At 46.4% G+C, this 27,500-nt stretch overlaps 2 protein-coding genes across 3 annotated transcripts in view; one reads left to right on the top strand and one right to left on the bottom strand.

Annotated features, from left to right (window-relative positions):
- LOC143274805 (kinesin-like protein KIF12) overlaps positions 1 to 6,328 on the top strand; it is a 54,053-nt gene extending 47,725 nt beyond the window's left edge. The window contains exons 17-20 of the mRNA XM_076578733.1: positions 195 to 295; positions 2,875 to 2,951; positions 5,251 to 5,301; positions 6,039 to 6,328. Coding sequence (XP_076434848.1) covers positions 195 to 295; positions 2,875 to 2,951; positions 5,251 to 5,301; positions 6,039 to 6,190 — 381 coding nt within the window. The 3' untranslated portion in view covers positions 6,191 to 6,328. The remainder of the gene's footprint in view (positions 1 to 194; positions 296 to 2,874; positions 2,952 to 5,250; positions 5,302 to 6,038) is intronic.
- Positions 6,329 to 10,705: 4,377 nt separating this feature from the next.
- Positions 10,706 to 27,500, bottom strand: part of LOC143275073 (uncharacterized) — a 28,051-nt gene continuing 11,256 nt past the window's right edge. For both annotated transcript variants that reach the window (XM_076579137.1, XM_076579138.1), the window contains exons 5-10: positions 26,694 to 26,939; positions 23,604 to 23,721; positions 21,416 to 21,615; positions 19,986 to 20,272; positions 17,973 to 18,193; positions 10,706 to 16,598 (exon numbers count right to left, since the gene is read on the bottom strand). In XM_076579137.1, coding sequence (XP_076435252.1) covers positions 16,453 to 16,598; positions 17,973 to 18,193; positions 19,986 to 20,272; positions 21,416 to 21,615; positions 23,604 to 23,721; positions 26,694 to 26,939 — 1,218 coding nt within the window. In that variant the 3' untranslated portion in view covers positions 10,706 to 16,452. The remainder of the gene's footprint in view (positions 16,599 to 17,972; positions 18,194 to 19,985; positions 20,273 to 21,415; positions 21,616 to 23,603; positions 23,722 to 26,693; positions 26,940 to 27,500) is intronic.

Genomic DNA, 27,500 nt, shown 5'->3' with positions numbered 1-27,500 from the left:
TTTATGTACGCTTATCTATTATTTATTCACCTTTTTTTTTTCTCAAGGCCTGACTAAGCGCGTTGGGTTACGCTGCTGGTCAGGCATCTGCTTGGCAGATGTGGTGTAGCGTATATGGATTTGTCCGAAAGCAGTGACGCCTCCTTGAGCTACTGAAACTGAAAACTGAAACTGATTGTCATTGTCATAAAAAGGGATCCCCACCGGGCAGCCGAGGGAAGGGAGACCATCACCACTCCGGGATCTCCAGGCCCCCCCACCACCTCCCCCCTGACCGTCTGGGAGCGGTCCAGAGGTAGGGAAGGTTTTTGATTAAACGCTGGCAAAAGTGTTCAAAGTCTGCGTTTTGTGTTCTGCTGATAACTAGGGTAGTTGTATTGTATTGTATTGTATTGTATTGTATTGTATTGTATTGCGTTGTATTGTACTGTTATTGTTTTATATTGTATTGCATTGCATTGTATTGTATATTGCATTGTATTGCGTTTTGTGTTCTGCTGATAACTAGGGTACTAGTATTGTATTGTATCGTATCGTATTGTATCGTATCGTATTGTATTGTATTGTATTGTATTGTATTGTATTGATTGTATTGTATATTGCATTGTATTGCGTTTTGTGTTCTGCTGATAACTAGGGTACTTGAATTGTATTTTATTGTGTTGTATCGTTTTCCATTGTATTGTATTGTAAAGAATTGTAGTTCATTGCATTGTACTTCATCATAATGCATTGTATTGCGTTGTATTATATTGTATTATATTGCATTATGTTGTATTGTAGTTCATTGCATTGTATCATGTATTGTATTGTATTGTATTAGAACCCTTTCACCGCCATGGTCGCATTTCGGCTACCAGCTAGGTAAAGCACCCATGTCACTGAAATGCAACCAGATGATGGGCCTTTTGTGCATTAACCTAATGCTCTCAATTTTCAGTGGTAGGATTGGCCTTTTTTTCCCCTACACATCACAGGGGAATCCCCAGCTATTCTTAGACACCATCTTTTCTGTGGTTCCTGCACAAGGTTAATTTAACTCTCTCCATACGAACGGCTAAAGAGACGACGTTAACAGCGTTTCACCCCAATTACCACCATCAAAATATTACAAGCGGAAGGCTCTTACACTGAAGAGGTGAATGTTGACAAAGAATACCACAACTCTGACGACGGAAGCTAAAGGTTGGGTCATTCAGACACCCACTGGACATCCAAGGGGTCTGTATGGAGGAGAAGAGAGGACTGGCCGTACTGAGTGAGTTAATTTGCACTCTATATAAACTGACTGGCGATGAAAGGGCTTTAGTCTTTTTTGTCATATCAGAATTCTCTGTGAAATCTGGGCCCCCACGGATCTGAGAGCGCATTGCTACATTGAGATCACCACCGCCCCCCTTTTTTCGTATTTTTTCTCCCTGCAATTTTATTCGTTTTCCTATCGAAGTGGATTTTTCCAGGGACAACCCTTTTGTTGCCATGGGTTCTTTTACGTGCGCTAAGTTCATGTTGCACACGGGTCCTCGGTTAATCGTTTCATCCGAATGACTAGCGTCCAGACCACCACTCAAGGTCTAGTAGAGGAGGAGAAAATACTGGCGACTGTGGGATTGGAACCAGTGCGCTCATCAATTAGTGTACGCATACACGTAGGCACGCAAACACACACACACATACATACACACACGCACACACGCACACTTGCACGCACACACACGCACTCACACACACACACACACACACACACACACACACACACATACACACATGCACGCACGCACGCACGCACGCTCGCACGCACGCATACCCAGATCCAAACACTCGAATGTTAGGCCGCCGTTCTTTCTCTGTCTCTGGACCTTGCAGTTGGAATGAACTTCCTCTTTCGCTTCGTCAAGGTTATCACTAGCTGCAGCAAATACCCTATATACTGCTGATGCTGCTGTTAGTACTATCACTATCACTTCAACCACTACTACTACTACTACTACTACTACTAGTACTTCCGCATGTAGGGTCTTTGGTTGCAAATAACAATGCTCCTTGTCCTCCCCCCTTGTACAACTACTGCAAGCGATGGTGAAGGCAGTATTGCTGATACTGCTACAAATGCTGCTGTCGCTGCTGCTGCTGCTGCTGCTGCTACAACCTCCACCACCACCACCATCACCAGCACTACTGCTGCTAGTAACTGTATATAGGTTTTTGTGGCTGCAGACAACACTTCTTATATACTCCCATATCATATCTTCCACTACCTCTCCTATACTCTTATGTCTTCCACCACCCTCTCCTACATCTTCCACCACCCTCTCCTATATCTTCCACCACCCCTCTCCTACATATTCCACTACCCCTCTACTATATTTTCCACCATCCTCTCCTATATCTTCCACAACCCCTCTCCTACATCTTCCACCACCCTCTCCTATATCTTTCACCCCCTCTTCTATACTCCTATATCTTCCACCATCCCTCCTATATCTTCCACTACCCCTCTCCTATACTCCTATATCTTCCGCCACCCCTCTCATATATCTTCCACCACCCCTCTACTATATTTTCCACCACCCTCTCCTATATCTTCCACTACCCCTCTCCTATACTCCTATATCTTCCACCACCCCTCTCCTATATCTTCCACTATCCCTCTCCTATATTTTCCACAACCCCTCTCCTACATCTTCCACTACCCTCTCCTATATCTTCCACCCCCTCTTCTATACTCCTATGTCTTCCACCACCCCTCTCCTATATCTTCCACCACCCCTCTACTTTATCTTCACCTTTGTTCATGTTATCTGTTTGTGTTTAATGTTTTCCTCGATATATAATTTTTATCATTGAATGTATTCATTTTTTTTCTTCTTACAGGCCAGCTCACCTGGTGGAAAACGGACATTTATATGCCGCTGCCAGTAACGGTTACTCTTCACCTGTCCGTGGGCCACGTGAGTTTGTCTCCCTTCCTTCCTCCCATTCATGCAAGTAACAGACAGTAGGCCTGCTTGATATTTTTTTTTTTTTTTTTTTACTGGAGAGGCAATGCAATTTTATGGCGGCAAACTAAAATACTGCTGTTTGAAAGTGGGAACTGCTTTTCTGTTCTGCAACACACGCATTGCAGACAGTAATAATCTTTAATATTATTCGTATAATAAATCATTTAGTTAAAACGTATTCAGGCCTACATAATAAATTTCTTTTTCTTCTCCCCCAACTTGGCAAGGAGTCTTCTTCTTCTTCTTCTTCTGCGTTCGTGGGCTGCAACTCCCACGTTCACTCGTATGCACACGAGTGGGCTTTTACGTGTATGACCGTTTTTACCCCGCCATGTAGGCAGCCATACTCCGTTTTCGGGGGTGTGCATGCTGGGTATGTTCTTGTTTCCATAACCCACCGAACGCTGACATGGATTACAGGATCTTTAACGTGCGTATTTGACCTTCTGCTTGCATATACACACGAAAGGGAGTTCAGGCACTAGCAGGTCTGCACATATGTTGACCTGCGAGATCGTAAAAATCTCCACCCTTCACCCACCAGGCGCCGTCACCGTGATTCGAACCCGGGACCCTCAGACTGACAGTCCAACGCTTTAACCACTCGGCTATTGCGCCCGTCTGTAGGCAAGGAGTCATTGTGTGGCGCCGTACACAGAAATGTTCACCACAGTTCTCCAACCAGGACTGCCAACTAGTTGTGTGTCAAGAGCCTGGGTCTCAGTCTCTCTCTGCAAAATGGTTTTCCTCCTGTCCATTCTGCAATTTTGTCGGTCAGTCGTTTTTATTTATTTATTATTATTATATATATATTTTTTTTTATCTACCCTCCCCTCCGACTCAACCCCTCCCTCAACAGTGCCTTGGAGGATTTATTTATAGCAAGGCCATTGTATCTACTTACGCGGCCATTCCAGCGTAGTCTTCTGTTCTTGACTGATATCAGCAGGATGTACTGCCTCTATACAGAGAGACAAGCTATAGGATCAAGAGATTCTCTATTTGCCCTTTTCAGTTCTTATGTAGGTATAACAGAGCTACAAGCTACAGGATTACCAGATTCTGTCTTTGCCCTTTTCAGTTCTTATGTAGGTGTAACAAAACTACAAGCTATAGGATTACAACATTCTCTCTTTACCATTTTCAGTTCTTATGTTGGTATAGCAGAGCTACAAGCTACAGGATTACCAGATTCTGTCTTTGTCCTTTTCAGTTCTTATGTAGGTATAACAGACCTACAAGCTACAGGATTACCAGATTCTGTCTTTGTCCTTTTCAGTTCTTATGTAGGTATAACAGACCTACAAGCTACAGGATTACCAGATTCTGTCTTTGTCCTTTTCAGTTCTTATGTAGGTATAACAGACCTACAAGCTACAGGATTACAACACTCTCTCTTTGTCCTTTTCAGTTCTTATGTAGGTGTAACTGAGCTACAAGCTATAGGATTGCGAGATTCTCTCTTTGTCCTTTTCAGTTCTTATGTAGGTGTAACAAAACTACAAGCTATAGGATTACGAGATTCTCTATTTGCCCTTTTCAGTTCTTATGTAGGTGTAACAGAGCTACAAGCTACAGGATTTCCAGATTCTGTCTTTGCCCTTTTCAGTTCTTATGTTGGTATACAATGCGCAAATAAGACTTGGAAAAGGAAAAGAGCGAATGTCACAACAGTAGCTTTGTTGATTTCCACTCACACCGCTCTCCTTGCGTGCATGATCTATCTATCTATCTGTCTGCCTATCTATCTATCTATCTGCCTGTCTGTATGTGTGTCTATCTATCTGTCTGTCTGTATGTGTGTCTATCTATCTATCTATATGTCTGTCTGTCTGTCTATCTGTCCGTCTGTCTGTGTGTCTATCTATCTCTCTGTCATACCCATCAATTTATCTATCAGTCTGAAATCGCACAAAGAGACGATATCTTAATCTCAGTTCCGTTACGGTCTGTGTCGGCTACTTGATGAACAAACATATGGTCACGTTTTTGTTGTTATAATGATGTTTTTGTTGTTATAATAATAATAATAATGTGTGTGTGTGTGTGTGTGTGTGTGTGTGTGTGTGTGTGTGTGTATCTGTGTCTGTGTGTGTGTTTGTGTGTGAGTGCGTGCGTGCATGCATGTGTGTGTGCGTGCATGTGTACGTGCGTACGTGAGTGCGTGCGTGTGTGTGTGTGCGTGCATGTGTACGTGCGTGCGTGCATGCGTGTGTGTGTGTGTGTGTGTGTGTGTGTGTGTGTGCAGCCTCCCCCACTCGTGTAGGAGACAGACGAGGGTCTCAAACCTCAACGACAGGTAAACTCTTCTTCTTCTTCTTCGTCTTCCTCTCAGCTCTTCTTCTTCTTCTTCTTCTTCTCAGAGAATGAATGGCTTTTTCATTCAAGTTTATAGGCCATCGCCTATCACAAATTGTCACAAATTCTCCATAGACAGTGCATCGTGCTCTCTCTCTCAGAGAGAGAGAGAGAGAGAGAGAGAGAGAGAGAGAGAGAGTGGACGCAGAAGATATAAAGTAGAAGGAATGTATGATCATTGTTTAGCAGTGCGTGCGTAACGCTTTGGCCAACACACACACACACACACACACACACACACACACACACACACACACACACACACATATATATATATATATATATATATATATATATATCACGTTGTGACAACGCGCGCGCGCACACACACACACACACACAACACACACACACACACATATACGCACACACGCACACACACACACACAACACACATACATACACATACACACACACATACACATACACACACACACACACACACACACACACACACACACATACACACATACAGAAAGAGGCCTTTGTGTGTGTACACGTGTGTGTGTGCGTGTGCATGCGTGCGTGTTTGAGTGTGTGTGTGTGTGTGTGTGTGTGTGCACGCGTGCGTGCGTGCGTGCATGTGTGTATGTGTGTGTATGTGTATGTGCGTGTGCGTGTGTGTGCATCTGTGTGTGAAAAACGCGTGAATCGTACGCACGTCTCTCTCGGCTCCAGAAGCCATCCACAGCATGAACGAGCAGCTGAAGCGAGAGGTGATGCAGCTGGAAGGCATGATCCAACAGCACCGGGCCTCGCCTTCCGCCGCCTCCCACTCCCCCCTCCACCTCCCCCACCACTACAGAGACAACGGACACTCCATCACCTGACCGACCGACCGACCGACCGACCCCACCCACCCAACCCCACCCCTACCTACCTCCCCCAGAATCTTCACCACCACCACCACCAACAGCTGACCGTCCACACCGGTGAAGAAGACTGTTCCGTATTCGTACTTCATGCTTTTTTTTGGAGGAGGCTTTGTTGGGAGGCGGGGAGGGAGGTGTGGGGGAGTTCAGTAAAGGCTAGTCAAGACTGACCGCCCACTCCTAACCTTTTTCACTAGCTTTATGAAACCCGTGGAAAGGGGGGCGTGGGGGGGGGGATACATAAAAAGAGCGGGGTCAATCTGAACAAGCCACAAATAACCGGGGGGGGGGGGGGGGTCATTAGAGGCCAGTCCAGAATGGTCCCCCGGGATAAAATAAAATTCAGGAGAAGATGATGGAAGATGTGAATGTAGCGTCATCGCGTTGATTGTTGTTGTTGTTGTTGTTGTTGTTTGTATCTAGGATAAATACCCTTTCACTTCATAGCATGCATACAATAAACAACACTAAATCTTTATTAGGATGCTTGTTGTTGTTGTCGTTGTTGAGATCAAGGATAAATACTCTTTCACTTCATAACATGCATACAATAAACAACACCAAACCTTTTACAGTTTGGATTATAGAAATGCATTGGGTTGTTTTTTTTTTAAACACCCCGACCCCCCCTCCCCCACCCCACTTCCAAATGTTGGCATGTCAACACGTTATTTGGTATTATGGCCTTTATAAATTGATTGTTGTTGAGCTCAATACCAACTGTGTTTTCATATTTTATATGAGTAACATGAAATAATCATGCTACATTTTCATGTACCCCACCTCCCCCAACGGGATTTCTTGAAATCAATAAACATGTCTTTTGTGTCTCTTGTGTTGACTTTACGTTCTTTGTTATTTTCTGCTCTCGTGCGTTTCTGTAATGCTGCTCAAAGCTCTCTCTGTTTCTCTCGCTCACATTCTCTCACTGTGTGTGTGTGTGTGTGTGTGTGTGTGTGTGTGTGTGTGTGTGCACGCGCATGTCACGGTGTTTCGCTGCGCCGCAATGATATGTGATTTTTTTTTTTTTTTTTTTGGCATGTCATAAATTCGTGGTAGGCTACGTGTTTTAATTAATTTATTTTCTAAATATATTTCATTTGTATATATGTGTGACTGTAGCTTGGTAAATCGATAATGACTTCGGACGTTTTGAATAAACTGCGCGTACGTGTGTGCCTCTGTGTGTGTGTGTGTGTGTGTGTGTGTGTGTGTGTTTGAGAGAGAGAGAGAGAGAGAGAGAGAGAGAGAAAAAAAATTAACAACGAAACATCACAACGAGACAAAACAATTATTCTAATAATTCTTTTTTTATTCCGTGAACATTCGATCGAGCATCGTTCCACCATTCACATCAACACCAAACATCATAGGGTTCTGGGCCGTTTGATCTCAGACCATATTCTGAAAAAAAAAAAACCTGTTCGAACATCATTATCGATATTTCAGTTGGAAAGCATTTTTAAAGGAACAGGATTAAAGCACACACACACACACACACACACACACACACACACAAGTACACGCACACGCTATACACACGCACGCACCAGTGATAAACACACGCACACATATTCACACACACACGCACTCACACACATAAATCCTTTTCCAACGGTGAGGATGGGGAACCGAAACATGACTGTAGAAGTCCCATCTCTCTCTCTCTCCCTCTCTCCCTCTTTCGTCTCTATCCCTCTCTCATCTCTCTCCCTCTCGTCTCTGTCCCTCTTTCATCTCTGTCCCTCTTTCATCTCCGTCCCTCTTTCATCTCTCTCCCTCTCGTCTCTGTCCCTCTTTCATCTCTGTCCCACTTTCATCTCTCTCCTTTCGTCTCTGTCCCAATTTCATCTCTCTCCTACTTTCATCTCTCTCCCTCTTTCGTCTCTGTCCCTCTTTCATCTCTGTCCCACTTTCATCTCTCTCTCCCTCTTTCATCTCTCTCCCTCTTTCATCTCTGTCCCACTTTCATCTCTCTCTCCCTCTCGTCTCTGTCCCTCTTTAATCTCTGTCCCACTTTCATCTCTCTCCTTCTTTCGTCTCTGTCCCTCTTTCATCTCTCTCCCTTTTTCATCTCTCTCCCTCTTTCGTCTCTGTCCCACTTTCATCTCTCTCCCTCTTTCATCTCTCTCCCTCTCTCAGCTTGTGTCTTGTCTCTATAAGTCAAACACTCCCCGCTCACACCCCCCTCCCATCCCCTACCTCCATCCCCACCACCACCACAACCACCATCCCATCCCCGTCTTTTCTCCGCACCTCCCAAATTCCCCCGCCCCTCAACCTCTCCCCTCCCTGTTTCTGCTCTAATATTCATCAAAAGGTCTCTACCTCTGAGGTTAGCACACCCCCCCCTCCCTCTCTCTCTCTATCACTCTCTGACTTTCAGATCATGTCTTTTGCCATTTAGCATGCGTGTGTGTGCGTGCGTGCTGGACTTGGATATGGGCTGAGATAATTGTGTTGGGTGAGTGACGAGCCTATGCACAATTAATTTCCAAATGGATGCATAAAGATGTATTGTTTGTATTGTATTCAAATTCTTGTCGAGCCACATAGTCTTTCTCAGTCTTAGTGTCAGTCTCTTTTTCACCATCGTTCCCACTCCCGTCCTCTCACAATCTTAATTTAACTCTCTCCATACGAACGGCGAAAGAGACGACACGTTAACAGCGTTTCATCCCAATTGCCATCATCAAAATATTGCAAGCGGAACGCTCTTATACTGAAGAGGTGAATGTTGACAAAAAATACCACAGTTCTGACGACGGAAGCTAAAGGTTGGGTCATTCAGACACCCACTGGACATCCGAGGGGTCTGTGTAGAGGAGAAGAGAGGACTGGCCGTCCTCTCACAATCTTCATAATTTCTAAATCGCGGTTACAACATCACGATATAAATAAATAAATATTAAAAACAACAACAACAACAACAAAAAACACAAAAAAACTGGATTGAGTCAAGACTATTTACTCACATAGAGTGTTGATTCCTGTATGGAATATATACACTGTAAATTCATGTTACACACACACACAAACACACACACTCTCTCTCTCTCTCTCCATAAGCATTTCCTCTTTCGCTTGAAGACATCCCCCCCCCACACACTCTCTCTCTCTCCATAAGCATTTCCTCTCTCGCTCGAAGACACTCCCCCCCCCACACACACTCTCTCTCTCTCCATAAGCATTTCCTCTCTCGCTCTAAGACACCATTCTCCCTCTCTCTCTCTCTCTCTCCATAAGCATTTCCTCTCTCGCTCGAAGACACCACACACTCACACAAACACACACACACACTCTCTCTCTCTGTCTCCCTCTCTCTCTCCATAAGCATTTCCTCTCTCGCTCGAAGACACCGCACACACACACACATACACACCCACTCTCTCTCTCTCTCGTTCTCTCTCGTGCAGACTGCCAGGAAAATCGGACTATTTCAAAGATTCTCCATCATATGCCAATAAGCGCTTCAGTGACACAGCCATACAGAATACACATATGTCGCAGGATTAACTGGAATTCCGAATCTGACTTCAAACAACATTTAATACAATCATGTTAACAGTCGTGTGGTTTGTACTTCAGCTAACTCCGAAAACCATGACAGGTCTCCCAAATTACACAGAGTTGATTGAAATCAAATCAAATCCACATGTTCAAAGCTGTTCGCTTATATATATGTATATAAACGCACACACACAGAGGCGCACACAAAAAAACACATTGACACAAACATAAACATACACACAAGCGCACACATAAACTCAAACACACACACACACACACACACACACACACACACAGAGGAACAGGCACAAATACTCCACTGGCACACACATACACAAAAGGATCAATAGATGTTAGGTTACACACACACACACACACACACACACACACACCTCTGTACTTATACATCAAGCAACATCACCATTACACTCGTAGCTAACCTATGCCAAAGAATTATTATTTTCTGCACCGAAATATGTTGAAAACATTTCAAAGTGTTGATAGTAAAGCATATAGCATAGTGTTCCTTTTCATGCTTCATCTTTAAAAACATAATGAGAAACTGAACCACCACCCTTTGGAAAACAGATAAAAAAACTTGCATCAGCAACGTATACCTTGAGAAGTACAACAGTTCAAAATTCAAATACGACCGAAATCAGTTTAAAATCAAACCTTCATTTCCCTGTCAGCACAGTCTATTCATTCCCACACAACTATAGGTATATATATGTACTTACACCTGTGGCATTTCTAATACATCAGTAGTAAACCCAAATCAAACTGCCCCCCGGTTATCATACACGGCGATACCTAAATGGGAGATGAACAGCGTAACCTTTGACATTGACTGTATTTGTATTTGTATTTCTTTTTATCACAACAGACTTCTCTGTGTGAAATTCGGGCTGCACTCCCCAGGGAGAGTGCGTCGCTACACTAGAGCGCCACCCATTTTTGGGGGTATTTTTTCCTGCGTGCAATTTTATTTGTTTTTCCTATCGATGTGGATTTTTCTACAGAATTTTGCCAGGAACAACCCTTTTGTTGCCGTGGGTTCTTTTACGTGCGCTAAGTGCATGGTGCACACGGGACCTAGGTTTATCGTCTCATCCGAACGACTAGCGTCCAGACCACCACTCAAGGTCTAGTGGAGGGAGAGAAAATATCGGCGACTGAGCCGTGATTCGAACCAGCGCGCTCAGATTCTTTCGCTTCCTAGGCGGACGCGTTACCTCTAGGCCATCGCTTACAGAAACATAGACATACAGACATAGACTTACAGACATAGACTTACAGAAACATAGACATACATAGACTTACAGAAAGCTGAAGGCCCTGCTCTCTCTGTTTTTGTTTGTTTGTTTGTTTGGTTTTTTTTAATGTTTTTTTTTTAAATTACTTTTTATCTCACATTCAAGAAAACTATCCAAATCACTTAAAAAAAAACGTATATACGGACGGTTCCAGTACTTGATAGCAACTAGGCAGGGCCAGCGTTTTTAATCCCATCTTTAAAAGTAGAGGGGTACTGTCATATTGATGAACATTCTTCTACATTCACAGCAGAACTTTTGGCTATACAAAATGGGTCAAAATCATTTAATCAGTCTTCACATTACTCTGTTTTTGGTACTGTTTTGTGAGCGGGTGGATCGTTGTGCGAAAAAAAACCCCAAAAAACGTTGCACGCATAATGAATATTCACCATGATACTAAAATTCATATTCCATTTTCATTACAAGAAAGTTAGTCTTCAATGGAGAAAACCCGCTGGAACTACGTCAATAAACTGAAATTGAAAAGTTCGACCCTGCTACAGACAAATCTAACTATTAGCTCGCGCAAAATTGATAGTATTGCCCTTTTGTAAAACAAAAGGACATTACAGAAACATAAAACTATCCAGTCTAATATACAGACTCTGTGACTGGATGCTATAAAAACAACAACAAAATTGATGTCAAAAGTGCCTTGCATTTGTGTGTGGTAATACAATAACTCCTATGCATAATTATCATCTATGAATGTGAACAACTGAAAGCATCTTTACCTCATTAAATTTACAAAATCTGAAGTTACATCTGCTTCCATTGGAGACACTTTACATTGTATTGTATTGTATTTCTCTTTTTATCACAACAAATTTCTCTGTGTGAAATTCGGGCTGCTCTCCCCAGGGAGAGCGCGTCGCTACACTACAGCGCCACCTATTTTTTTGTTATTTTTTCCTGCGTGCTTTATTTTTTTTTTTTCCTATCGAAGTGGATTTTTCTACAGAATTTTGGCAGGAACAACCCTTTCGTTGCCGTGGTTTCTTTTACGTGCGCCAAGTGCATGCTGCACACGGGACCTCGGTTTATCGTCTCATCCGAATGACTAGCGTCCAGACCACCACTCAAGGTCTAGTGGAGGGGGAGAAAATATCGGCGGCTGAGCCGTGATTCGAACCAGCGCGCTCAGATTCTCTCGCTTCCTAGGCGGACGCGTTACCTCTAGGCCATCACTACATGGCAATCAATGTTTGAAATAGTCCAGAGTTCAATTAGAAGACTTGGCTAGTTTGTTGTTTTATTTTGTTCACACTTCTTTTTTTGTATTTTTGTTATTTGAGGGGAGAGGAATAGGGAAAGAACTGGTGATGAGGCATGGGCAGGGTAAGGGGGAAAGGGCACAGATTTTCGTCGAAAAATCACAATTGTGGATAGATTTTAGAACACACACACACACACATACACATACACACACACACACACTCACACATACACAGAAAGATCACAAGATGTCAGGACACACACACACACACACACACACACACACACGCACACACAGAGGGGTCACAAGATGTCAGGACACACACACACACACACACACACACATACACACACATACACACACATACACACGCGCGCACGCACATATCACAAGATGGCAGGATACATACACACACATATATATATATATATACAAAGAGCAGACTCGTGACAGACAGAGGCACAGACAGCCTACAATAATAAGACGACAAGACACATTACAGACACAGAAAGACAGACGTACAGACACACACACACAGAGAAAAAAGGGGTGGGGGGTGGAAGGAGGGGGGGGGAGACAAGGGGAGAAGACTATGAAGAAAGAACAGGATCACAAAAAAAAGGATGTCAGGACATTTGTCCTATTTCTGAGTCAACACTAGTATAACATGGGCATAGTGAACATCAGGACATCTGTCCCACTGCTCTTTACACGGGATCACACACATATGTCAGGACATCTGTCCCACTGCTCTTTACACGGGATCACACACAGATGCCAGGACATCTGTCCCACTGCTCTTTACACGGGATCACAGGACATCTGTCCCACTGCTCTTTACACGGGATCACACACATATGTCAGGACATCTGTCCCACTGCCCTTTACACGGGATCACACATATGTCAGGACATCTGTCCCACTGCCCTTTACACGGGATCACACATATGTCAGGACATCTGTCCCACTGCCCTTTACACGGGATCACACACATATGTCAGGACATCTGTCCCACTGCTCTTTACACGGGATCACACACATATGTCAGGACATTTATCCCACTGCTCTTTACACGGGATCACACATATATCAGGACATCTGTTCCACTGCTCTTTACACGGGATCACACAGCTGTCAGGACATCTGTCTCACTGCTCTTTACACTGGATCACACAGCTGTCAGGACATCTGTCCCACTGCTCTTTACACGGGATCACAGATGTCGGGACATTTATCCCATTGCTCTTTACACGGGATCACACATATGTCAGGACATCTGTCCCACTGCTCTTTACACGGGATCACACACATATGTCAGGACATCTGTTCCACTGCTCTTTACACGGGATCACACAGATGTCAGGACATCTGTCCCACTGCTCTTTACACGGGATCACATAGCTGTCAGGACATTTGTCCCACTGCTCTTTACACTGGATCACATAGCTGTCAGGACATCTGTCCCACTGCCCTTTACACAGGATCACACAGATGTCAGGACATTTATCCCACTGCTCTTTACACGGGATCACACACTGATGTCGGTCCTTTTCTTTGCCATTGCACGTTCGTTCGTTTATTTATTTATGGTCTGTTCAAAAGATGACAGGATAGCATCACATTCACAACCTATTGACACCTGTCCCATGCTGTCTCTTTACACGGGATCATAGGAAGATGTCAGGACATCTGTCCTCTTTCTACAGGACCACATACAGGACATCTGTTCTCTTTGTACAGGACCACGTAAAGATGTTAGGACATCTGCCAGGACATCGGCCGCTCTTCACACAGGTTCACATAAAGATGTTAGGGTATCTGTCCTACCTATACAGGATCGCGTACGTAAAGATATCAGGACATCTTCTATACTGCTGGATCACAAAATTGGTGGGACAGTGTATCTATCTCACTGCTAAGTCTTCACACAGAATCACACGAGGGTGCAAGGACACTGCTGACTCTTTTTACACGCCATCACAAGATGATGCCTGGACATCTAGTTCTTCACCTGGGAACACTATGTCAGGACATTTGTCCCTCTACAGAATATTTTTTTTCAAGAGGTGTAACAAGACGTGAGGAAAGTCCCACCAAGGGATGTATATCTTTGCACACAGGATCGCAAAACTGTAAGGGCATTTTTCTCCTCAAACAGGATCACACGTTTTGTCTCACGATGGAATTCTTGTTTTCTTCCCCCCTGTACACGGGATTATATGATGTCTGGTCATCTGCCTCTTTACACAGGACCACACGATGATGCCAGGATGTCTGTCTCTACACAGAGGATCACCTATCAGATGTCAAGACACAGTTGTCCCTCTGGAGATGATTTTCACACGGGGTTTATAAAATGCCAGGAAAGGAATTTTTTTTTTTTTTTACAACGGAATCACAGTGAGTCTGGATAAATGTTTCTTTCCATGGGATCACAAGAAGATGTCAGGACATCTGTCTCTTTCCAGGGGGTTACAAGATGTCAGGGCATCTGTCTTTATCCTCGGGATCACAAGATGTCAGGACATCTGTCTCTTTCCACGGGGTCACAAGATGTCAGGACATCTGTCTCTTTCCACGGGATTACAAGATGTCAGGACATCTGTCTCTTTCCACGGGGTTACAAGATGTCAGGACATCTGTCTCTTTCTACGGGATCACAAGATGTCAGGACATCTGTCTCTTTCCACGGGGTCACAAGATGTCAGGACATCTGTCTCTTTCCACGGGATCACAAGATGTTAGGATATCTGTCTCTTTCCACGGGATCACAAGATGTCAGGACATCTGTCTCTTTCCACGGGGTCACAAGATGTCAGGACATCTGTCTTTATCCTCGGGATCACCAGATGTCAGGACATCTGTCTCTTTCTACGGGATCACAAGATGTCAGGACATCTGTCTCTTTCCACGGGGTTACAAGATGTCAGGACATCTGTCTTTATCCTCGGGGTCACAAGATGTCAGGACATCTGTCTTTATCCTCGAGATCACAAGAAGATGTCAGGACATCTGTCTCTTTCCACAGGGTTACAAGATGTCAGGACATCTGTCTCTTTCCACGGGGTCACAAGATGTCAGGACATCTGTCTCTTTCCACGGGGTTACAAGATGTCAGGACATCTGTCTCTTTCCACGGGGTCACAAGATGTCAGGACATCTGTCTTTATCCTCGGGGTTACAAGATGTCAGGACATCTGTCTTTATCCTCGGGGTTACAAGATGTCAGGACATCTGTCTTTATCCTCGGGGTCACAAGATGTCAGGACATCTGTCTCTATCCTCGGGATCACCAGATGTCAGGACATCTGTCTCTTTCCACGGGGTTACAAGATGTCAGGACATCTGTCTTTATCCTCGGGGTCACAAGATGTCAGGACATCTGTCTCTTTCCACGGGATTACAAGATGTCAGGACATCTGTCTCTTTCCACGGGGTCACAAGATGTCAGGACATCTGTCTTTATCCTCGGGGTTACAAGATATCAGGACATCTGTCTCTTTCCACAGGGTTACAAGATGTCAGGGCATCTGTCTCTTTCCACGGGATTACAAGATGTCAGGACATCTGTCTCTTTCCACAGGGTTACAAGATGTCAGGACATCTGTCTTTATCCTCGGGGTTACAAGATGTCAGGACATCTGTCTTTATCCTCGAGATCACAAGAAGATGTCAGGACATATGTCTCTTTCCACGGGACCACAAGAAGATATCTGGACTTCATGGGATTGCAACAAGATGTCAGGGCATCTGTCTCTTTCGACGGAACCACAAGAAAGATGTCAGGACATCTGTGTCTTTCCACAGGATCACAAAAAGATGTCAGGACATCTGTCTCTTTCCACGGGATCACAAAAAGATGTCAGGACATCTGTTTCTTTCCACGGCATCACAAGAAGCTGCAAGGACATCTGTCTCTTTCCACTGGATCACAAAAAGATGTCCTAACACCTGTCTCTTTCCATGGGATCACAGGATTTCAGGACATGTCTCTTTCCAAGGGATCACAAAAAGATGTCAGGGCATCTGTTTCTTCCCACGGCTAACACAAGATGTTAGGACAAGATGTTAGGACATGTTATGTCTCTTTCCACGAGATCACCAGATGTCAGGACATCTGTCTCTATCTTCGAGATCACAAGAAGATGTCGTGATATCTTTCTCTTTCTACGGGATCACAAGAAGATGTCAGGACATCTGTCCCACTGCTGAGTCTCCTTACACCTCCAGTAGTCCCCGGCGAAGACGTGCAAAGGACTCCCAGTGACCGGGTCCTCCTCCTTCCGGAACCACGCGGGCTGGTACCCGGAAACCTCCACCCCTGCCCGGCACAGAACACGACATCATGATGGTGAAATTGATGGAGGGAAAAATGACAGTGATGATGATGATGATGGTATGGATACTTATACAGCGCCTATCCTTGGTCGAAGACCAAGCTCTAAGCGCTTTACAAACACGGGGTCATTTGCACAACAGGCTGCCTACCTGGGCTGGATACAGCCGGCTGATGGCTGCCATTGAGCGCTCATCATTCGTTTCCTGTGTCATTCAATCAGGTTTCAGTCGCGCACATATATACTCATACAGACATGTAACATTTTACGTACATGACCGTTTTGTTTATTTACCCCACCATTTAGATAGTCATACTCCGTGTTCGGGGGTGTGCATGCTCGGTATGTTTTTGTTTACATAACCCACCGAACACTGACATGGATTACAGGATCTTTAATGTGCGTATTTGATCTTCTGCGTGCATACACACAGACCTGGTAGAAAAGAAAAATATCCACACTTTACCCACCAGGCGCCGTTACCGAGATTCGAACCCGAGATCCTCGGACTGAAAGTCCAACAAACGCTTTATCCACTCGGCTATTGCCCATTGACTATGACCACCAGGCAAATGCTGTCCCGACAATCCGGGCTAATTTTTTTAAAAATTTTTTTATTACTGTGGAGAATGTCTTGCCAAAGTTACACATCCCCTCTCTCCCTGCCAATAGGGCTTCTGGGCTGTCGGCGTTAAGGTGGTCCTCAAAAGCCACTTAGCTCCTAAGGCTGCAGAATTTAGACCCAGTGCAGTATAGCCTCCTACTTTGAGACTCATAGTCCTTCACAAAAAGACTAAGTTGTAAATGACTTCCCACAGTAGTTTATCTATTTATGAAATCTGACATTTAGGAAGCGTGCTCTATTGTTGAATCTAGTACGGATAAGCGACTTGGCTAAAAAATGAGCTGTGCTTTGGGGTACTTGCCTAGAAAGGATCTGTGCTTTGAAGTACAAGGCAAAAAAACAAAACAAAACAAAACAAAACAAAAAAAAAGAAAAGAAAAAACAACAACAAAAAACAACAAAAAAACAACAACACAAAAGACAAAAAACAAAAAAAAAACAAGAAAAAGAACAACCCCCCCCCCCCCAAACAACAACAACATAAAACCAGGTGCTTTGTGGGACTTAGCTAAATAGGATCTGTGCTTTCGGTGACCTATATGAAAAGGACATGTGCTTTGAAGGAACGCCAAGCATCTTCTGTATTCTGGCGTAACCTGTTAAGACAGTCCCAGAATCGTCTTTGCAAAGTGCTTCGAGCTTGGTCTCCGGCCGAGGATAGGCGCTATATAAGTATCCATATCAATCAATAAAAAAAAAAAACCCACAAAAAAACACCTGTAATTCTCCTTACCCTCCCCCCTGGCTCTCTCGGCCTCCGCCTCCCGTCTCCTCCGGGCCTCCCGCTGCTTCTCCTCCAGGAGAAACTTGAGGCGGTTGGCCTCCTCCCAGTCCCCCTCCTCCATCTTCCGCTGGTCCGGCCGACGGCGAGAGTCGGTGGGCGCCACCCCGTCCTCGGGCTCGTTCATCTCGATGGCCATACGGGTGAAGTGGTAGATCTTGTCCGCGCCTTCCCTGTGGGTTTTTTTTGTTTGTTTTTTTTTTGAGGGGGAGGAAGGGGAAGGGGCGAGGGGAGAGGGGGGAAGGGATGTGGGGTGGTGGTGGGTGGTGGTGTGTGTGTTGAGGGGGAAGGGGGAGTGGGGAGGAGGGGGTGGCGTGAGGTTGGGGTGTGTGTGTGTGTGTGTGTGGGGGGGGGGGTTGTGTGTATTGAGGGGGAAGGGGGAGTGGGGAGGAGGGGGGTGGCGTGAGGTTGGGGTGTGTGTGTGTGTGTGGGGGGGGGGGTTGTGAGTGTTGAGGGGGAAGGGGTAGTGGGGAGGACGGGGTGTGGTGTGACGTTGGGGGTGGTTGGGGTGGAGTGGGGTGGGGGGGGAGGAGGGGTGGGTGTGGGGGTGAAGGGGTGGAGTGTGGGAGGAGGGGTGGAGGTGGAATGGAGGAGGAGGGGGGAGGGGGGTGGCGTCAGGGTGTGGGAGGGGTGAGGGTGGAGGTGGGTGGGGTGGGGGTGAAGTGGAGGGGGAGGGGTGGGGGGTGGAGGAGGAGGGGGTGGTGTGAAAGTGGGAGGAGGGGTGAGGGGTGGAGTGGAGGAGGAGGGAGGCGTGAGGGTGTAGGGGTGAAGTGGGGGAGGAGGGGTGGTGTAAGGTGTGGGGGTGAGGGGTGAAGTGGGGGAGGAGGGGTGGCGTGAGGATGTGGGGTTGGAGTGGAGGAGGAGGGGTGGCGTGAGGGTGAGGGTGTGGGGGTGGAGTGGAGGAGGAGGGGTGGCGTGAGGGTGTGGGGGTGGAGTGGGGGAGTAGGGGTGGCGTGAGGGTGTGGGGGAGGAGGTGGAGTGGGGGTGGAGTGGAGGAGGAGGGGTGGCGTGAGGATGTGGGGGTGGGGGTGGAGTGGAGGAGGAGGGGTGGCGTGAGGGTGTGGGGGTGGGGGCGGAGTGGAGGAGGAGGGGTGGCGTGAGGGTGTGGGGTGGGGTGGAGTGGAGGAGGAGGGGGTGGCGTGAGGATGTGGGGGAGGAGGTGGAGTGGAGGAGGAGGGGTGGCGTGAGGGTGTGAGGGTGGGGGTGGAGTGGAGGAGTAGGGGTGGCGTGAGGGTGTGGGGGTGGGGGTGGAGTGGAGGAGGAGGGGTGGCGTGAGGGTGTGGGGGTGGGGGTGGAGTGGAGGAGGAGGGGTGGCGTGAGGGTGTGGGGGTGAGGGGTGGAGTGGAGGAGGAGGGGTGGCGTGAGGGTGTGGGGGTGGAGTGGGGGAGGTGGGGTGGCGTGAGGGAGTGGGGGAGGTGGGGTGCGGTTGGGTGTGGGTGTTGGGGGTTGGGAGGACTGGTTTTATTTTGGGGGTTTTGTCCCTTTGTTGCAGTACACAGGACAACAACACTAAGAGAGAGAGAGAGAGAGAGAGAGAGAGAGAGAGAGCATGCACGCACACATACTTACACACTCTCACATGCGTGCCTACCACCTCACCCACACAAACAGGCAAACACACACAGACACTGACACACACACAGACACAGACACACACACACACACAGACAAATCAAAACAAGAAAACCCAATCCACACCCATATACACTCGCACATGCACTTTCTCACCTCCCTCACACATACACACACACACAAAACACACACACACACACACACACAAAACACACACACCACACACACACAACACACACACACACACACACACACACACACATACACACACACACACACAAAACACACACACACACAACACACACACACACACAACACACACACACACAAACACACACACACCACCACCACCACCACCACCACAACAACAACAACAACGCAACAGCAACTCACGGCGGAGGTCGCACTATCCACAACACCTGACCAGGCCCAGTCCTGTACGGCTCTCCCCTGTTCCTGTTGCTGCTGCTGCTGCTGCTGCTGCTGCTCTTCCCGCTTCCTCCCAGGCAAGAGGAAGGGGCTTCCTCTTCCTCTTCATCCTCTTCATCCTCCTTCCTCTCTTCCCCCTCCTCCTCCTCCTCCGCTTCCTGGAGGATGGGCGCAGCTTCGATCTGTGAGCACCAGGTGCCGTTGAGGGTCCAGCGTGCTCTGTCCCGCCGATCCTTAACCACTCCGCTGACCTGGTCAAAACCAAACAGGTTAACTCTCTCCATACGAACGGCGAAAGAGACGACATTAACAGCGTTTCACCCCAATTACCATCATCAAAATATTGTAAGCGGAAGGCTCTTATGCTGAAGAGGTGAATGTTGACAAAGATACCACAATTCTGACGACGGAAGCTAAAGGTTGGGTTATTCAGACACCCACTGGACATCCGAGGGGTCTGTGTAGAGGAGAAGAGAGGACTGGCCGTACTGAGTGAGTTAACACAACAACACCAACACTCCCTGACACACCCCTCTCCACCTCTCTCCACTGCTCCACCCCTTCTCGCTCCCCCCCCCCCCCCCCGCACCCTCAAATCTCCCCCCTCCTCCCTCCACCGCCTCACCACCTACCTCCACCAGGGCTCTCTACTGATTGACCTTTCTGCCAGGCTCCCTGGAGAAGTTGGTGATATGTCCATAAGGCGTCACAATGTTCCACACAACACAACACCACCACCACGACCACCACTCCCTTACACACCGCTCCCTCTCTCTTCCCTCACGCTCTCCCAAAGCCTCCCCACCCACCCCCCCCCCCCTCCAGCAACTCTCCACCACCTCCCTGACACACCACTCTCCCCCTACCCCCTACTGCTCCACCCCTCTATGTTCCCCCAAAGCCCCCCCCACCCCCAACCCCTCACCCCCATTTGTATTTGTATTTCTTTTTATCACAACAGATTTCTATGTGTGAAATTCGGGCTGCTCTCCCCAGGGAGAGCGCGTCGCCATACTACAGCGCCATCCATTTTTTTTGGTATTTTTTCCTGTGTGCAGTTTTATTTGTTTTTCCTATTGAAGTGGATTTTTCTACAGAATTTTGCCAGGAACAACCCTTTTGTTGCCGTGGGTTCTTTTACGTGCGCTAAGTGCATGCTGCACACGGGACCTCGGTTTATCATCTCATCCGAATGACTAGTGTCCAGACCACCACTCAAGGTCTAGTGGAGGGGGAGAAAATTTCGGGGGCTGTACCGTGATTCGAACCAGCGCGCACAGATTCTCTCGCTTCCTAGGCGGACGCGTTACCTCTAGGCCATCACTCCACTCCCCGCCCCCTCCCCTCCCCTCCCTCCCAGCTCCCAAACCAGCAGGGCTCCACCACTGACTGACCTTTCTGTGAGGCTCCCTGGAGAAGTAGCTGTAGGGGTGGTACCTCAGCTGGCAGACGTGTCCCGTGGCGTGGTTGGTGATGTCCATCAGGCCGTCGTTGTCCACCCACAGGCGCCCCACGATGATGTTGTGCACTGTGGTGGTCACCTTGCGCCACGTGTAGTGGTGACCGGTGTCCGTGAACTTGAGGTGGGCCATGCCTGGTGTTTGGAACGAACACGAGGAGGAGGAGGAGGAGGAGGAGGAGGAGGAGGAGAAGGCTGAATCTACACGTTCGGGTAGGGGGTGGGGGGTGGCATGGATTTGAGTTTGGACTGGGTGTATTGTTTGGGCTGTGCTTGTTTAGTAGTAGTGTTGGTGGTGGTGGTAGTGGTTGTGGCTGTGGTGGTGGTAGTAGTAGTAGCAGTAGTAGTAGTAGTAGTAGTAGTAGAAGGAGACGAAGAACAAAAAGAAGCAACAGTGTAAAATTGATTTGAGTTTGTGCTTGTTTAGTTGTTGTTGTGGTGGTGGTGGTAGAAGTAACAGTAGTAGCAGCAGTAGTAGTAGTAGGAGAAGAACAAGAAGAAGTAACAGCAGCTGTAGAAGTAGTAGTAGTAATAGCAGCAGTAGCATTGTAGAAGTAGTAGTAATAGCAGCAGCAGCAGAAGTAGTAGTTGTAGTAGCAGCAGCAGCAGCAGCAGCAGTAGTAGAAGTAGTAGCAGCAGCAACAGAAGTAGTAGTAGAAGTAGTAATAGTAGTAGTAGCAGCAACAGCAGCAGTAGAAGTAATAGCAGTAACAGCAGCAGCAGCAGTAGTAATAGCAGCAGCAGCAGTAGCAGTAGTAATAGTAGTAGCAGCAGCAGCAATGTAGTAGCAGCAGCAACATAGTAGAATTAGAAGTTGTAGTCGTTGTAGCAGCGGCAGTAATGAAGCAGTAGTAGTAGTAGTAGTATCGGCAGCAGTGGGAGTAGCAGCAACAGCGGCAATAGAATAGTATTAGTACATCAGTAGCAATGTCGCAGCAGCAGCAGCAATGTAGTAGTAGTAGTAGTTGTAGAAGTAGTTGTAGAAGTAGCTGCAGCAGTGTAATAGCAGCAGCAGCAGCAGCTCGTAGAAGTAGCAGCAGCAATGTAGTAGTAGTAGTAGCAGTAGTTGTTGTAGAAGTAGCTGCAGCAGTGTAATAGTAGCAGCAGCAGCAGCTCGTAGAAGTAGCAGCAGCAATGTAGTAGTAGTAGTAGTTGTTGTTGTAGAAGTAGCTGCAGCAGTGTAATAGCAGCAGCAGCAGCTCGTAGAAGTAGCAGCAGCAGTGTAGTTGTAGTAGAAGTAGTTGTAGAAGTAGCAGCAACAGTGTAATAGCAGCAGCAGCAGCAGCAGCAGCAGCTCATAGGCCTTCGTTGGTCAGAGTTGACCTTGTGATGAGTTCCAGTTCACGTCTACAATCCTTGTATAGCACTGCTATGTGGCTGAACAGCAGCAGCAACAGTAGCAGTAGCAGTAGTAGTAGTAGTAGTAGTAGTAGTAGTAATAGTACCAGAAGTAGTGGTAATATTGTAGGAGCAACAGCAGTGTATAAGTATGCATGCCCCTCCCCCCTTTCTCTCTCTCTCTCTCTCTGTCTCTCTTTTTAAACACTGATATTTTTTGGTACTTTTTTTTTTTGTTTTTTTTTTTTTTGGTAACATGTGCATGCTTATTCCAATTCAATTTTTATTGCTTGATCATTATCTTGACATATATTAATTTTCATGTCAAGTACACACACACACACACACACACACTCTCTCTCTCTCTCAATCTCTCACTCCAAACTGTCTCCCTCCCCCCACTTCTCTCTCTCTCCCTCCCTCTTCCCCCCCCCCCTTTATCTCTCATGCTCAACTCTCTCTCTCTCTCCCCCCCCCTCTCTCTCTCTCTATCTCTCACTCCCAACTCTCCCCCCCCCCTCTCTCTCACCGCCAACTCTCTCTCTCCCCCCCCTCTCTCTCTCACTCCCACTTAACCCTCTCCCCCCCTCTCTCTCTCTCACTCCCCCCCTCTCTCTCTCTATCTCTCACTCCCAACTCACCCCCCCCCTCTCTCTCTCTGTCTCTCACTCCCCCACCTCTCTCTCTCTATCTCTCTACCTTTCACTCCCAACCCTCTCCCCCCCTGTTCCCTCACCACAAGGACTACCCCCCCCCCCCCCCCACACACACACACAAGGACTGACCCATGGGCACGATCTGGATGTAGCGACCCCTGAACTTGATGGTCATGGTGAACTCCTGCCACAGTGTCCACCCGTCTCCCTCTGTGTGGGTGGCCAGGGTGGGCGGGTGGTGCGACACCTCAAAGACAAGACAACACACCATGCTCATTTTGTCTTTATTAACTCACTCAGTACGGCCAGTCCTCTCTTCTCCTCTGCACAGACCCCTCGGATGTCCAGTAGGTGTCTCAAAGACCCAACATTTAGCTTCCGTCGTCAGAATTGTGGTATTCTTTGTCAACATTCACGTCTTCAGTATAAGAGCCTTCCGCTTGCAATATTTTGATGATGGTAATTGGGGTGAAACGCTGTTAACGTCGCCTCTTTCACCGTTCGTATGGAGAGAGCGAAACGGAAAAAGCATGACTGTGATAGTGATAATCAGTCATGACCAGTCAGAACAGCAGAAGAACCAAATGCCGTCTCGAATACCTGGACTAGAAATCGTCGCTGAAGCTGAACGAGTATTGCAAAAGAGCCGAAACCTCGTATTTGGAGTTTAACGACCTATTGGCATCTACACCCTTAAGGTCAAGTTTGTTCGGTTGGAGTTGTTTAAATCGAAACCTACAATGTAGGCTGTATATATACAGGGCTGCGGTGCATGCTGGGAGGTCGCGCGCCCAACGACGTAGGCTGGACGTTGGTCTCTTGACCTACAGCACTGCGCGGACGGCGATCCTCGCTCGCGGGCAGCCTATCGCGAAGTATTGCAAATACCCGTATGTGTAAGCCATTGCACAATAGTGCAGAAATTACAATTTTATGTTGTTACACTTTAAAATTTTTCAATTATTGTGTTGGAAAGTGTCTTGCTCAAGTTACGCCCCCCCATCCTGCCATCCCCTCACTCTCTCTGGGCGAAGAAGGGTATTAGGACAGTCAGCATTGGGGTGGTCCTCATAGGCCATCCAATCCCCAAGGCTGCAGCACAAAAGAGCAAGCGTAATACTGCCACTTTGTGTGAGAGTCATGGTCCTTCACGAAACACTAAGCTGCAAATGAATTCCCATCGCAGTGGAGAAAAAACCATTGATCATACAACTTTGAAGTTTGCTTATTGGTCCAGCTGTCAGCTTGTGTCAATCTTTGACATCATGTCAGCAAGTGGCGGGAAAAGCCCAAAAATTACATACTGTAAAGTCATCAATACATATATATGATAGTCGTGTCCGACTATGACCATCAGAACAGCAGAGGAAGCAACTGCTGTTCTGACTATTTGGGCTAGAATTTGATTATAGTGGAGAGTGTCTTGCCCAAGTTACATCCCCACTCTCTCGGCCAAGAAGGGTTTTAGGACAGTCGGCGCTGGGATGGTTCCCAAAAGGCCAACCAGCCCACAAACCTGCAGCACTAAGAGCTAGTGCAATGTTACCTCCTAGTTTGAGAATCATAGTCATGCACAAAAGACTAAGCTGTAAATGATCTCCCACTGACTGGAGAAACCATTGATAATACAACTCTCACTTTGCTGTTAGCCCAAATGTAAACTTATATAAATCTGTGATATAAGCCGAGTGTTGGGCCTAAAATATAGAGGAGAAAAAAAGGGGGAGAAGGGGGAGAATACATAAATGTGTGTGTAGGGATGGGGGGGGGGGGAGGGGAATGGAAAAAAAAAATCAAAAGTATTCACTTCCGAGTGAGACTGAACTGTACAGACTATAAATTTGCTGAGACAAAAATAAACAAACAAACAGGAACAACAGTCTTTTCTGGACGAAATCCTCTGCAGTCTTGAGGGCATTATAAGAGCTCATTCTCTATGTCTTTGCTAAACTTAAAAATTTTTTTTTTTATAAAGAATTCTTTTATTCACTTCAATAATGTAAAAGGGTAAACAATCATACACACTTGCCCGATTTAGAACTTTTTTTTTTTTTTTTTTTTTTAGAAAACTTAAAGACATCATTTCACATAGGGGTGAAAGGAACATTTTTAAATAATCAAAGCATTCATATACGAGTGGGAATCGATTAATGGTAATAATAATAATAATAATAATAATAATAGGGAGAAGAAGAAGAAGAGGAAGAATGATAACAATATAACAACAACAACAACGACGACGACGACGACGACGATGATGATGATGATGATGATGATGATAACAACAACAATAACAACAGGAACAACAATAACAATAGCAACAACAATAGCGGTAATTATAAAAAAATAAAAAAAAATTCAAAAATCCCGTATCACATGTCCGCGTTCAGTGGGTTATGGAAGAACAAGAACATACCCGTTCACCTTACTCCGAAAACGCAGTATGGCTGCCCACATGGTGGGTGTAAAAACGGGTCATACACGCACAAAGCCCACTCGTATATATGCGAGTAAAACGTGGGAAACGGCAGATATGAATTCACTGCCCTGGTTTGGGACCCTTAACCCTTTTTGACTCACTTGTGTAAACAAAGTGAGTCTATGTTTTAACCCGGTGTTCGGTTGTCTGTGTGTGTGTGTGTGTGTGTGTGTGTGTGTCCGTGGTAAACTTTAACATTGACATTTTCTCTGCAAATACTTTGTCAGTTAACACCAAATTTGGCATAAAAATAGGAAAAATTCAGTTCTTTCCAGTCATCTTGTTTAAAACAATACTGCACCTCTGGGATGGGCACCAAAAAAAAATAATGAAGCCTAATTATATGCAAACTGCATTTACTGTTATATTTATATTTTTTGTATTCTCTAAACTTGGCACTTTGACCTCTTATTCTGACACAACAACAAGAGGAGTCATTATTATCATTTTTTGTTCAAATAGGAACTTCTTTTGCTAAGCATGGAATTTTTATTTATTTTGCAAACGTTTTGGTGCAGATAGTAAAAAAGGGAAATTACACTGTAATTAATGCTAGGGGACTTAATTCGCTTTAAACTGATCTTTCTCATCTTAAACATTACATTTTGAAATTATACTCAATACATAAAAAGCTTGTGTGTTTTACTCTCAGTCACAAGTGAGTCTTGAAGGCCTTGCCTCTCTTGGTTTTTTTTTTTTTTCAACGACAAACGGACGAGTTAGGCATGTCCTCAACCAACCTGCTCAGCCAGCGACCTCCAGCCCAGATCCTCCGTGCGGTCGAACTCGAAGGTCTCGCCGAGCAGAGGGTTGAAGGGCTTGGCGGTTCGGAACTGGGTGGTGGCGTAGGCGGACACGGTGAAGGCCGCCACCAGGGCCATCTGCTCCGCGGGGTCCTCGCACCCCGCGGCCCTGTCCAGGACCTCCGTGTACTCTAGCTCCTCCGTCAGCCGCTGCAGCATGGACAGCGGCTCGTTGAAGTTCACCTGCAAGTATCAGTATCAGTAGCTTAAAGGAGGCGTCACTGCGTTCGGACAAATCCATACACGCTACACCACATCTGCCAAGCAGATGCCCTGACCAGCAGCGTAACCCATCTGCAAGAAACAAAAACATCCCCGGGTTAAACTGGATGAGAATGGGTGTGGGGTATGTTGAGGGTTGCAGTGGTGGGTGGAAGGCTGTGTGTGTGTGTGTGTGTGTGTGTGTGTGTGTGTGTGTGCCTGCCTCTGTGTGTGTGTGTGTGTGTGTGTGTGTGTGTGTGTGTGTGTGTGTGTGTGACTCCGTGTTCTCCCAGCTGGTCCGACAGCCTGAGGCAGCAGCATGGGACAGCGGCTCGTTGAAGTTCACCTGCAAAACATCAGTTTGGGAGTGCCGCTCAACACTGCAGGTGTCTCTATTTTCTGTATCTCGCGAACCTGCTATTTGTATTTGTATTTGTATTTCTTTTTGTCACAACAGATTTCTCTGTGTGAAATTCGGGCTGCTCTCCCCAGGGAGAGCGCGTCGCTACACTACAGCGCCACCCTTTTTTTTTTTTTTCCTGC

The sequence above is a fragment of the Babylonia areolata genome, chromosome 29, assembly GCF_041734735.1.
Source record: "Babylonia areolata isolate BAREFJ2019XMU chromosome 29, ASM4173473v1, whole genome shotgun sequence".
Classification (NCBI taxonomy): domain Eukaryota; kingdom Metazoa; phylum Mollusca; class Gastropoda; order Neogastropoda; family Buccinidae; genus Babylonia; species Babylonia areolata.
This window is presented reverse-complemented; position numbering and strand designations above follow the sequence as displayed.